Here is a 12,969-nt window from a genome sequence, read left to right on the forward strand (position 1 = left end):
TGGTTAGCCAATTCCAATGGTTTACCTTCCAATTAGATGATTGCCAAAATTTGTGGGAAGTCTGGGCAGCAGGGAGGGAGGGAGAGAGAGGGCAGGGAAGAAAGGTGGGAGACTCAAGACGGAAGAGGAATTGCCCTTTCAGCTAGGCAGAGTGTTCATTTCGGTTCAGCCACAGTGTAAAGCCATGCCCTAAATTGGTGCTTTGTAGGCAGGAATCACTGCAGCTGCGCTTCTGTACATTTTCAAGAGGGGGAGGCAAGCAGAGCTGTGGAGATGTGCAGAGCATGCTTTCTGTCACACAGTGCCACTCCTGTCAGCTCCTGCAGTTTTCAGTTTGATTTCCCCCCTGAATTTCAAATCCAGCTTGGGCAGCATACATATATAAGCAGGCACATAAACCCAACAAAGATAGTCGTATCCTTAATTGTGAGAGAATCAAGATTTAAGGGCTATTTTCACCTGTCTGGCTTGTAGTAAATAAAGTGAACTTTCTGCTGGTTTTCTGTCTATAGTCTGGGAATAATCGGTGAGTCTTTGTGTCTATTTATTTATTAAATATATGCAATGCTCTTGGAAAGTTAACAGCAATTGGTATTTAAAGTGCATAACTGAGAAGTTATGCTGTAACCTTTAGTTTCTCGTTCAAAGCTGCTCTGCATTTCGCTGGTAAAATTCATCTCTGATGGAAAAAGAAATGTTTCTGAGCAAAAGGTTGTAATAGCTTGTTATGGGGTCCCAAGGGAATCAGCCCTTAAATTAAGTGTATTCCTGGGAGCCGAGGTCCCCATGCAGCCCTTGCTGCCAGGAGGCAGTGGCAGTCAGCTGAGGCCTGGGACTCTGAGCCACTGTGGACAAGTCTCCTTTGGAGGAAGGGGTATGAGTTGAACTGCTGCTGTCATGGGGTATGATGGCAGGGAACTTGAATGTAAACCTTTGTTTTCAGCTGACTTATTTTGTTTGTGTGGGGAAGCTGAAAATTTCCAGGAGATTTTTTTCCTCCAAAGAAATTTACATTAGGAAAGATTTCAAGCACTAGAGCTTGAGTATTGCAGCTTGGAGGTTATGCTGCTGGAACCAGAAACCAGGCATTTATAGCATGTCTCTTGGGGGGTGCTTGTGCAGGTGGGCTGCTCTCTGTCTTTGGAGAGACTTCCATGCAGAAAGTCTCAAGTGAATAGTAACCTACTATTGAACATTACTTTATATAAGCTGCTTTCTGAGCAGCAGTTTAGTTTGGTCAGGACTTCTTGTGGAAGAAACCCCATTATTAGCTGTTAAAAGTGTGATACTTTAGGCTTAAAGAAGCCAGGACTGCCATATCTGCTGGCTCAGTCAAAAGCATGGATTGGTGGGCAACACTCAGAAACCCCCAGTGCCTGTACCTGTGCAGAGCACGCACTGCCCTGGCATCTTTCTTTAGGAAAGGGTGAAAAGCGCCCATAACCTCCAATGAGCTTATGTTCTGCTAAACTAAGTGGCAAGTATTTTTCCTATTACCATTTCTTCTAGGACTCCCAACAACAACATAAAACTGTGATAGCTGATGGAAATTATTTTCTTCATGGCATGAAAAATGTTCGACCTTAATATATGCATGCGTAGTTTTCTGCTGGACTTTGTGTCCAGTGGTGGTAGCAGCAAGTGCCTGTGTTGCATGCCATCTGAGAACGCTTTGGAAGAAAAATGAACAGGAAAACTCCCTCTGTTAAGAGAGAGGGGGAAAAGTATCTGTTACATTCCAAAATCAGTCATAATAATGGAAGTTCACATCAAATAATTGCTGGAGTCAGAATGGACAAACATCTGGTTTATTCATCCCTAGCTATACTAACAAAAATATGATATCCTGTTAGAGAAATCACTGATCATCCTAGTTTATCTTGGCAGTTGTGCACCTTGGTATTTTTCAGTTAAACAAGAGCATATCAGTACTTTACAGCTAGCATGCCTCCAGCTCCAGGTTCACAGTTCATGTGCTTCTGTGACTTTGAACTCTTCTTTTCCTGAGTTTACTAGCAGACAGCTGCACCAGAACAGATATGTTTACACGTGGGGAGTAAATGGCAGCTTGCAGCTCAGAGTTTCCATTTCCTTTTACATTGTTCAGGAATCCAGGCTCAAATCCGTGTCCTAAAGCTTTGCCTCATGTGTACGCATCTGACTTGGCCCTTTATAGGACAAATATTTTATTTTGACATTGATTTGCTGATAGAAGGGGCAGACTAGGGAGAAGCTACTTTCACTAGAAATTACCCTCAGTTTACATGAAGTTCAATTGTGGGTGAAATATCTTTTTTTAAAAAATTCTTCAGCATCACTTTCTGTAAGGCTTTTGAGCAGTATGTATGTATGAGGCTAATGTGGAACCACTTTATGCAGCTATAGCACGATAGATGTATTTTTAGACAGAGAAAAATTATACGTTGTATTAAGCATGACGATGAAATCTGATTAGCTGTTTCAACCATGGCACTGGCTATTTAAGCTATTGTTATGTGTAGGTGATAAAATATTCCCAGATGTGCTTGGTAAGGTAGTAATTCCATGAAGAAGTTATGGTAATTATAAACAAGAAGCAAAACCATCAGAGTGATGGTTCATTTACCTGAACCCTGAAGTGGAATTAGAGACGACAGTGAATATCAATTGTTCAGACTTTACATCACCTGACAGACTTCTCATCATCACTGTTGCTTAATTCCATGTTTATGAGCTTTTCCTTCCCCTTTTGTACCTAACTTGGATATTTAGGGTTCTTGGTCTAAATGAAAACTCCGGTTTATTGGTAGTTTTGGTAGCTGAACTGAGTTAAGTAGGTGTTATATAAATTACATGTAGAAAGACCTGTAGTAATTGTGTTGTGTTTTGCCCATTGTTGTTGTGAAACAAGATTCCCCTATTACCCTGATGTGTTAGAATGACCCTAGCTTTTGGTAACCCTCACATGGATCTTTTATGAGAAGAAATTATTTGAACTTACTGGAGCATTTTGATGCAGTTTACTTCTGATATATATGTGTATATTAATTGCTATTTGACCTATGGCCCAGTATTAAGAGTAATGTAATGGTAGTGCATTGCTGATACATGAAATTTTAACTTTTAATCTACATTCTAATGTTCCTTATGATACTCAGGCTATAATATTGAAGCATAAAATGAAACAACAGAGTATTTGTAGAATTAGGGTTTGCACTTCATATGACCACGCAGTAAGATAGTCCAGAGTGCTGTACTCACTGAAATTACACCCAGAAAATTATCTATTAGTATTTGTCCAGATAGTTGTCCAGTCTTGTCTGTGCAAGAAGGGGATCCAGAATGCAAAGCAAACCTGGGACTGTAAAATCCCTGATCTGTATTGGCATATGTCGCCATGGGGTTGTGTTCTCAGGCTGGAAGTGCAAATACCTGTATGATTTCTATGAGGTTGCTGAAGGCAAATCATTTACTCTTTACCTCCATTAGAACTGCTGTGGTTTTGACCAGGAAATCAAAGCAAGCATTTAACGGCATGCCAGCACCGTCATGTCTATTACAACCCCCCTACCTGCTTGCAGGGCAGCAGCACAGGTAGCAGTGATTCCCGGGGCTGGGAAATGGCCACTTGGCAGGGGATGGGATGAAGAGGCTTTCCGGGAGGAGCACTGAAGTTGGGTACAGACACTGCGGGCAGGTAGTAGCAGTTGCGCCATTAACTTTCCTTCAGGTGAGGTACAGCAGACTACATCTGGCTAGGTAGATGTTTGCTCCCAAAAATCTTTGTCAGTTTACCTGTAATCTGTAATTGCCTTCTGTTGACAAACCGTGAATGAGGAATGAGAACCAAAATAAATCTACCTATGTATCACTTTAAAGTTCTGTTGTTACATTTAAAGTGATTATCTGTTTTATAATCTCTGAGTGTAGACTAGCATGAAACTTCCCATTCATAGTCTGTATTTGTTTTTCATTGACACTTTCATCTGAAAGCAGGAAACAATCTGAAAGTAATTGTATTACGTGTTTCAGCACAAAGATTTTAAAATATAGTAGCTTGGCATATTACTCTATCTTCTCACTATCCCTCAGAGGAAATAAAAGGGAGTTGCAACTTTCATCCAGGCAGCTTTTCTACTGCGTCTTGTTTCCTTCTGCACGCTGGAGAAAGCACCAATGTTTGTCTCCCTTTCCTCCGCTTCATCTGAAAAAATCCCTTTCTCCATGTTGTGGCACTCACATCAGAGAACACCAGTGTTCTGTTAGCTTTTCAGATGCTGGTATAGTATATGGGTTGTTCAGGCAAGTGTGCATTTTGCCCTCTATATCAAAGGCAAGCATTAAAAAAAATAGAGGAATATGCACGGCACACACAGCTTTCCTGGGCATTTGCCCTGGCTGCTTAGACTGCCGGAAGGGTGGCTAGCACCTCCCCAAGAGCTGTGAAGTGCTGTGTGAGTGGTTGCTGTGCTTACTGCAAGGCTGACACCTCTGCTTTTCTCTCACTGAAAGGTAGACTTGCAATCCCCCTTTCTCTAAGGAAAACTGACCCTTGAAGAGGCTTGGCATGAAAGGATTAGCTCTCTGGAAACTTTGTTTGGAAATGTTAGGAGACTGCTATGTGTGTACGCTGGCAGTCTCTGTAAGAGACAAATTATTTTCCCACCCTCTCAAGTACTTGCTAGTTTATCTATTGTTTATATTAAAGATTGATTGTGGTTATATATTCCTGACTGAGTGTTCTCATTAATCACCCTGTGCTGCGTAAGAGACTGGAGAAGAATGGAGGTTACTGGAAAGCAGACATCTGATCCCTGGCTCTGCTTTTAATATGACTTATCCTGACGTTAGCTTTGTTCCCGTGAATTATTGTGTTTGTGTAAACCTCTTTTTGTTTTGTTTTGTTTTCTTTTCTTTTCTTTCCATGTTTGGTATGTCTGTTTTTCTCAGGGCAATTCTAAAAAAGAGAATATACTTATAACAATGATTTTGGAGAATGTTAATCACGACACTTGCCACGGTATTAATTCAAGAGGTCCCTGCTCCCCCTGGCATGCCCACCCCCTTGTTTGCTAGCTCTTGCTCCCTCCCCCAGCCTCAGCAGCCGTTTCCTCCCTCTGAGCAGAGCCACGCAGGCAATCGTTTCAGCCTGTGCAAAATGAAGAAAAGGTGGGAAAGGACCAGTAGAGTGAGGACAAATGCACGAAGTCTGGGACTTCCTAAAACGCATCAGCAGCCAACAGAAAGATACTTTGTCCCACAGCAGCAGAGCAGATCTGTACCTCCTCCTCCTTCATGCTGCTGAAGGTTTCCAACCCCAAAATGTTCAATCAGCTGTTTGTGCTCCCCTCCCCTCCTAAGCATGAGGGTCAAAACTGCTGGCAAGAGGGAGAGAAAGAAAAAGGAATTTACTAGTTTTTGCAAGCTGATTGAGGTTACAAGGACATGTTACCAGCTCTGCTTGGAGTCAGGTCCAGAAGCCTCTGGAGCAAGCTATTTTCCCACCCTGACTTGTCTGCCTGAAAGTCCCTTCACATCTTCCAGAGGCACGCATTGAACCCATTCAGTATGTTCTGGTGGGAAATAGTTACACTGGCAAATTTTCAACCGACAGGAGATTTAATCCCTTGATTTATTTTTTTTAATTGCGATGTGCTTATGTTTGTCTACTAAAAAGAAATTATTTGCATTTTAGAAGAGGTAATTGCAATAATTGATATTTGACAAATCAGAGTAAATTAGCTCTGAAAATACTGACATAATTTGATACAGATTATCATCTTTTATTTGTAGCTCTGCTAAAAATACATTGCCAGGCATATCCTAATATTCTGCACAGGTTTTTCTCCTGAATCATGTTACATTAATATGTGACTTCTCTGGTGCAAAATCCTGTTATAGAATTCACTATTTAATAGTATCTTCAACACTGACACATGACTGTAACTGTTGGTTTGTTTTATAACTGGACATGCTCTCCACAAAAGCAAGAGATGACCAGAAGTTTTGCAAACCTGGGAGAATTTAGGTCCATTAGTTGTGATTAAAGAATATCTTTAGTAAAATCAAGGGAGGAGGAGTAATGTAGGGAAGTCATAATATCTGTAAGAGTTTGCAGACATTTTAAATAAATATAATTACATAGAAACAGCTATTTTAGAGGACTAGATGTTTTCAAAAGACTGATTCAAACTAATTTTGATTACTTGGGGTTTTTCCCTTGATGTGACTACTTTTGATGACATATTGTACATATCAAGAATAAGATAATTTATTTCTGAGTCGGGAATATTTTTTTAATCAGACTCAGTAATGTAAATAGATCTCTATTTGAAACTTCATTCAAAACTGAGTACTCATGTATATTTAAGTGTACTGTATGCTAAAGTAGAAATATTCTCCAGTGTTTAACCAAAAGCATGTTTTATGTGTGGTTTTGTTTTGGTTTTTTTAATGTTTAACAGTAACTGAAGCTGGCTTTGGTGCTGACATTGGGATGGAGAAATTCTTCAACATCAAATGCAGAGCCTCTGGCTTGGTTCCCAGTGTGGTTGTACTTGTTGCTACAGTGAGGGCTTTGAAGATGCATGGAGGTGGGCCAAATGTAAGTTTTTTCACCTTTCTTGGGAAATAAAATGGTTGCTAATATTTGAAATAAGTAAAATATTTTGCTTTAAAAAATACTGGAGGTAGCCCGTGGGTAGTATTTAGATATCCCTCCTGAGTTACCTCATTTTATAGACATTACCTCCAAAGGTAATGCAGGAATGGGAAGGCACAAATGAAAGAAGAGGGATGAAAGAGCTCTGAAGTAATAAATCTTGCTGAGGGAGGGAAGTTTGTTTGCGTTTGTTTTTGTGGTTTTTTTTAAAGAGCTATAATATGTATATATATTCTTTTCTCTGCCTTTTGAAATAGCATTTGTAAGTGCACTGAAGTAGTCACAGGCTGCAAAAGTTGGCAGCTGAGGAGGATTGGGAAGAGTTAGGGTTGCAGGATGAGAGTGGAAGTAGGGAACATCGTTAGTGGAGGTTTATGAGATTTCTTTCACTGCATCAGTGGGAAACTCTCCTGTCCTTTTAATCTGCTCAGGTTAATTCCCTCAGGGATGCTGAGGTAACTGATAAAACTTTGCAAGGGTTTTCCCGGTGTACCATTAGTGACCAATGTACAATTTTTTGCTATTTAAGCCACTAAAAGACTCATACAGACTACTGATTGTAGAAGTACTCCTCAGTCATACAATCAGATGAGTCTGGTAGCCATGCAGACAGACACTTTAGCTCCTAGAAACACTTCCATCTGCCCAGCAGCATGCAAGAGAGTGATGCTGCCAGGGAAAACCTCACTGGGTGAAAATACCAGAGCTGTTTCCACAGCCACAAAATTTTGGAATGCATGGCCTCCCTTACAGCTAATCATCCCTCAAAGCTAAAGCTGAGCTGTCCTTTTTCAGTTTTTCAAGTTGACGTAATTGTATAACTTTCTGTCAGTTTAGTCCAATTCTAATAAAAGTTTTCTTTATTTTTGGTGATATTCCCCCTTGCCTATCAAGGCAGATATATTATCATGTGTGTTATCATCCAATCTAGCAAAAATAGGACTTACATATGTCTTAATAACTGTCTCTATTTCTGTCAGATCTATGTCTTTAGAAGTATAAAGTTTCATTTGTTTACATAAACCATTCATAGAGGCATGTAGATACTTTTACTGGGAGGTTAACTATAAAATGGACCAAGGCCAACGCTTCAGACAAAAGTAACTAAGTCCAGTGCCTGGGATCAATGTATGTGGCCCTTGGAGACTCAATATAGTACTCTGATGATACTCTTTGTCTATATACCTTTATGCTTTCCAGCAGAGTAAATAACTTGCATGCAGTTTCTTGCCACAGGCAGTAACTACAGAACACCCAAAGATGATGTTCCTCTTCTAGTCACCTGTGTTACTGTTATTCCGCCAGCTGTTAGAGGTTGCTGTCTTTGCACTGCAGGTGCATTAAGCATGTGGAATGGGATCCAATTGCCTCCACTCTAATAAAACATTTACAAATAGTTGCTGAGTCACTACCTGTGTCTTGACACCCAAATACCATAGGAAGTGTTGCTATTCTTCATGTACCAGTGTAACTTGGAATAAAGCAGAAGCTGCAGTCAAGCTGTGATATTGTGTGTGATTATGTGCTGACTGACAATGCAGAAACTAAGCAAAAGTGCACTGCTGACCATTTAGGATTATGACAAATGTCAGTCTGTGATGAGTTCAATTGTTTATTACTCCAGGTAACTGCTGGTGCCCCCTTGAAGAAAGAATACACAGAAGAGGTAAGAGGAACTATTATAAAACCTTAGGAGAACTTTTTGTTTAAAGGGACAAAATAATGGCATGTATGGAGAGTTAGAAATTCTCATTCCTCTGGCTGGATAGTGTGCAGCCTCAGGTTTGACAAATAGCATGCTCTAATGCTGGCATTCAGTGAACATCTCTAACAGCCATTGCCAACAAGTAAAGCCAACTCGCCTTCCCCCAGCCACTTGGTGTTATCCCTCTTGTGTGTGCTATGTGTGTGACTAAGCTAGCTGAAAAATAACTTTTTTTCGGTAGCTTTTCCAGGGCCACTAAGTTTTCAGACTGATCAGCTCTTCATTCCAGTCCATCATACAGGCCTTTATGGAAGCACAAGAGCAGAGTGGTGCAGGGGTCAAAGACACTCTCTGAAATGAATGATAGCTTAACCTGTTCATTAAACAACTGTTTTAATCTGTTTGTGCTTTACATTTGGTGTTGGATGTCACTCTTCAAACAAGAGTGGATTCTACAAGTTTTGTTTGTCTCTTCACTGTAGACAAATTCTGGTCTTTTGGTTTTACCAGGCTAAGGATATGTGTGTTTTTGCAGTTAAGATAGGGCCTACAAAGTGTGAGGTAAAAGAGTAAATAAGGAAATCCACTAATGTGCTCTTATCTGGGTTATATATGTATATATAGATTAGACTATACATCTACCACATCTGTATATCAAACCCAACCCCACTACTGTATTTTGTTTATAAACTTTGCAAACAAGAGACTAACAGCCTTTTCACAATCGTGATGGGCAACCAGCAATGCATTCATGTACAAATTCTGGACACTACTTAGTTACTTCAATATGTCTGTTACTTGTTAATTGAAACAAGAATTAACAAGTGCCAAAATATTTTTGTCTGGAAGCATTTTACTTGCTTGCAACTGTCATGATCAGCACTGTTTATGTTCACTTTAATTTATGGAAAATTCTTTGGCTGGAGAAGACTTGATGTATCTTACCATTTCCATTAATTTTTATTTAATTGCACAGAACCTCCAGCTGGTAGCTGATGGCTGCTGTAATCTACAGAAACAGATTCAAATTACTCAGCTCTTTGGAGTTCCTGTTGTGGTTGCTCTAAACGTTTTCAAGTAAGTCTAGTCTTTCATTACTGTTGTGAGTAAATCCACAGTTCAAATTTCACACTTCTCTTGGTTTTTAAATTAATCAGTTTTGACATGAAGAAAAGAAGCTATTAAAGAATTTCCATTTTTCATCATGAGTATAAAGACCTTTAAATCCTCAGCTTGGTCTTATGGGTTTAAAACCACCAAAAAAGTATATGCTGTTATGGAACTATTAATCTTCCATGTTAATTAGCTGTAACAATTACAAAAAGTGTTCTTGAAACATGTAAATACATATGCTGTATGTAGATGCATTATATATATGGCACAATTTCTGTAGAGACTTGTTTTACAACTGCTGATGGTAGAATAAGGCTAAGTATATGAGGTTATATGAGAGAACCAATTAAACAAAATAATGAGATGGAACTGTTTGGTTGGCAGAACTGACTCTCCTGCTGAGGTTGATCTGGTGTGCAAGATTGCGAAGCAATCTGGAGCATTTGATGCTGTACCCTGCACTCACTGGTCAACTGGTGGTAGAGGAGCAGTAAAATTAGCTCAAGCTGTGGAGAAGGCAGCCAATCAGAAAAACAGTTTCAAGTATCTCTACAGCTTGGAGGTAAGATTTATTTATTTTTTTCCATGAATATATGCTGCATCAGTGATGGATTTGAAACAAGAACATTGCAACAGAGCTATCTAAGACACTTGGAAAGGGGCTTGACTTGGCTTGGTATCACAAGAGCTGGAGGGAACAATCAATTTGTGGCTTGTCTAATCAGAGGAGCAGGATACTTGCTGGTAACGGTCACTGTTTAGTGCATTGAATGATGTTTCTGATACTTTCTTCTTTAACATAACGGTGTATCTGTAGGTGGATCATTCACAAATTATTGTGGGAGGCTTCTCCACAAAGATCTCACAGTCATTGTATTTGTCCTAAAAATCAGCTAAAATGAAATATATATAGTTAGAGTCTCACTGTCATGGGTGTTGCACCAAGATGCGGCTCCCTGAAACATTCACTCTCTGTATGAAAGATGATCGAAGTGGCACGTGCATGCTCATGCTCCACTCCTGCCCAGCCAGAGAGGTCAGTGCAGAGAGGAAGCACGGCCTTCCCCAGCACCCGCCTGCACGCACGCATCCCTCAGACAATGATGCAGAGCGCAGGTAGCCCAGTCCTGTTCCTCATCGTCTGCTGATCAGGATTGGAGTCTGCTAGTACAATGTGGCACACATGGGTCGCTGATGCTGTTGGCCTTAGATCCTCAGTCTATCCTAGTGCCCTTACCCCGCTTCGATCACTGGCACCAGTGTCCATGAGCCCTGAGGTTCACAGCTCACTCCAGCTGCTGGCGCACAGACCTCTCCTCCTGCTCTCTGGTGTTCATATATATCTACAGCAGAGAGCACACCCACACAGAGGTAGTCAGAAATAAGATGTAATGAGAACAGAGGACACACTGTGGTCCTGAAGCACAGAGCTCAGTCAGACAAGCTACTGACCAGACACCTTTACACTCAGGTGGCCCCTTCTTACCCTTTTCCCTCTTTTTCTCTCACACTTGTTCCTCTTCGGTCCACCTTGGTTAATTTCCCATCTTCAGTCCTTCCACTGAAATGCCCCAGCAATCTTTACGCATTCCCACAATCCCATCATAAGTTTTACACAGTCCCAAAATGCTGCTCTTCCTATGTCCCATAGGTCCTGTGCTGGTCCAGGCAATCACCTCCTTTTGTTTGCAAAGTTTTCTGATGAAAGAGTTTCCCTATTGACTCACCTTGGTGCATATTGCACCAAGGACAATGGCCTCATCCTTCCCCTTAGATGGTCTTAGGAAACAGGCAATTCCGTGTGCTCTAGTTTTCACTTAATAGGTTTTTTCACTGATTACATTTCTAGAGTTCACCCTCTGATCCTTGCTTGGGCTTCGTGTTTAATTTGCTTAGCCCTTAGATAACCTAACAAAGCATAGTGTGGTCCAAGTTTTCAATCCTATGTCTGCCAGAAATGGTGACGCTTTCCATGTCTTGGGGACTTCGTTTTTGCAGTCGCCCGCAAGGTAAGCGCAGCAGTGTGAGCTGTCAAGAGGAGCAGTTTGCGAGGAAGGGCTGCTCGGGCCCTGAACGCACTGTGCTGGAGTACCACCATGCGGGCAGAACGTTTGCTGAGAAGGTTATACAAATGATTTCTCAGGACCTTCCTGACTTATCCAAAAGCGGGTGGGGTAAAATTTGGGCAGCAAACCAGACTTTTCTGGCACCAAGGAAGCCCTTGTCAAATTTCAGATCCTGTGCCTCAGCTGACAGTGTGAATTAAGTTTCTTTAGAAAATGTTTGAATGCTATTTTTTAACAGCAGAACCTCAGCTTTGTTCTTTCAAATGGCTGAAAGTTCCTGTTTTGATTCTTCTCTCCAGAAAAAAGTTCAGCCTAAGGTAGATATGCCATACTGTTATCTTCCACTGTCTTCTCCCTGATATATACCCCATATATGTTGCACCCACTTTATTTCCTCTTTCCACCTCCCCCACTGTTTTCCCAAATGTCAGAAATCCAGCGAACTCCTATTAGTATTAACCACTGCCTTCACAGAATAGATGGAAATACTTTGGGAGTGTAAGTGCTGTGGCAGCTCTTCAAGGTGTTTTGCTCACAGAACATTTTTACAGTGAAAAAATGGGCAATATGTCTGCCTTTCTAAGTTTGTCTCTGATGAGATACCCTGGAAACTGAAGATATCATTTTACGGGTTTTGTGTAATAAAACGGGGAAAAATGCTTTCAGAAAAATGTGTAATAGTTTTCCCCATAGGACATTTGTGTTACAGAGATAGCTCATTAGTGTTTCATGAGTCCCATATTTAAGCTCTGATGTTTCTATATTCTGTGTAGTTTACAATCTTGTGACATGAATGAGTAGGAAGGATTGGTAGGGGTGGACTCTGCCTCTATGAAGGAAGAAAATAAGATTGAATTCTACTTTAATGTCTTTCCAGACACATTGTTTTGTACTGTGTTGCACAAGCAGCATGATCTTCAGCACAAAGGGAATGAGTCACATCTTTACATCAACTTAATATCCCGTAACTTAATACAAGTATTGTAAGCCTCAAAAATATGTTGAAGGGATTTTATAAAAATATAAAGATTTTAAAATACTGTAAAAAAGTAAATTCAGGACAACAAAAACAGTAGAGTGTAAAGTTCAGGCTTCTGTTTCATCCTTACTGTGCAAAGGATGGGGACTGAAGCAGCTGAAAGTAGGAGAATGAAACAGCGATGCTGTCACTGGCACAGCATTGTAGGTCTTTTGGTCACAGGGCTCAGAGATGTGAAGGAAAGCTAACTCTTCCAAATACGCCTGCCCAGGTATTACTTAAGGTGGTAATAGGATTTTTTGATGTAGCAGTTTTGAGGACAGATTTCCACTGTTCGAAGAGGTAACTATGACGGAATATTAAGAAAGAGAAAAGTTAGTAAGATGGGATTCAGACAGATGGTTTCCCCTTTCATTTGCCCAAAGGGGATTTAAGTGAAAGGACACGGTTTCGTCCCTCATCTTTC

General features: G+C 40.6%; 1 protein-coding gene across 4 annotated transcripts in view; it reads left to right on the forward strand.

The window, feature by feature from the left end:
- MTHFD1L (methylenetetrahydrofolate dehydrogenase (NADP+ dependent) 1 like) overlaps window positions 1-12,969 on the forward strand; it is a 156,895-nt gene that overhangs the window by 83,894 nt on the left and 60,032 nt on the right. For all 4 annotated transcript variants that reach the window (XM_080389690.1, XM_080389691.1, XM_080389689.1 and 1 more), the window contains 4 exons: window positions 6,444-6,583; window positions 8,265-8,306; window positions 9,322-9,422; window positions 9,843-10,020. In XM_080389690.1, coding sequence (XP_080245816.1) covers window positions 6,444-6,583; window positions 8,265-8,306; window positions 9,322-9,422; window positions 9,843-10,020 — 461 coding nt within the window. The remainder of the gene's footprint in view (window positions 1-6,443; window positions 6,584-8,264; window positions 8,307-9,321; window positions 9,423-9,842; window positions 10,021-12,969) is intronic.

Source organism: Falco punctatus (assembly GCF_963210335.1).
Source record: "Falco punctatus genome assembly, chromosome: 5".
Classification (NCBI taxonomy): domain Eukaryota; kingdom Metazoa; phylum Chordata; class Aves; order Falconiformes; family Falconidae; genus Falco; species Falco punctatus.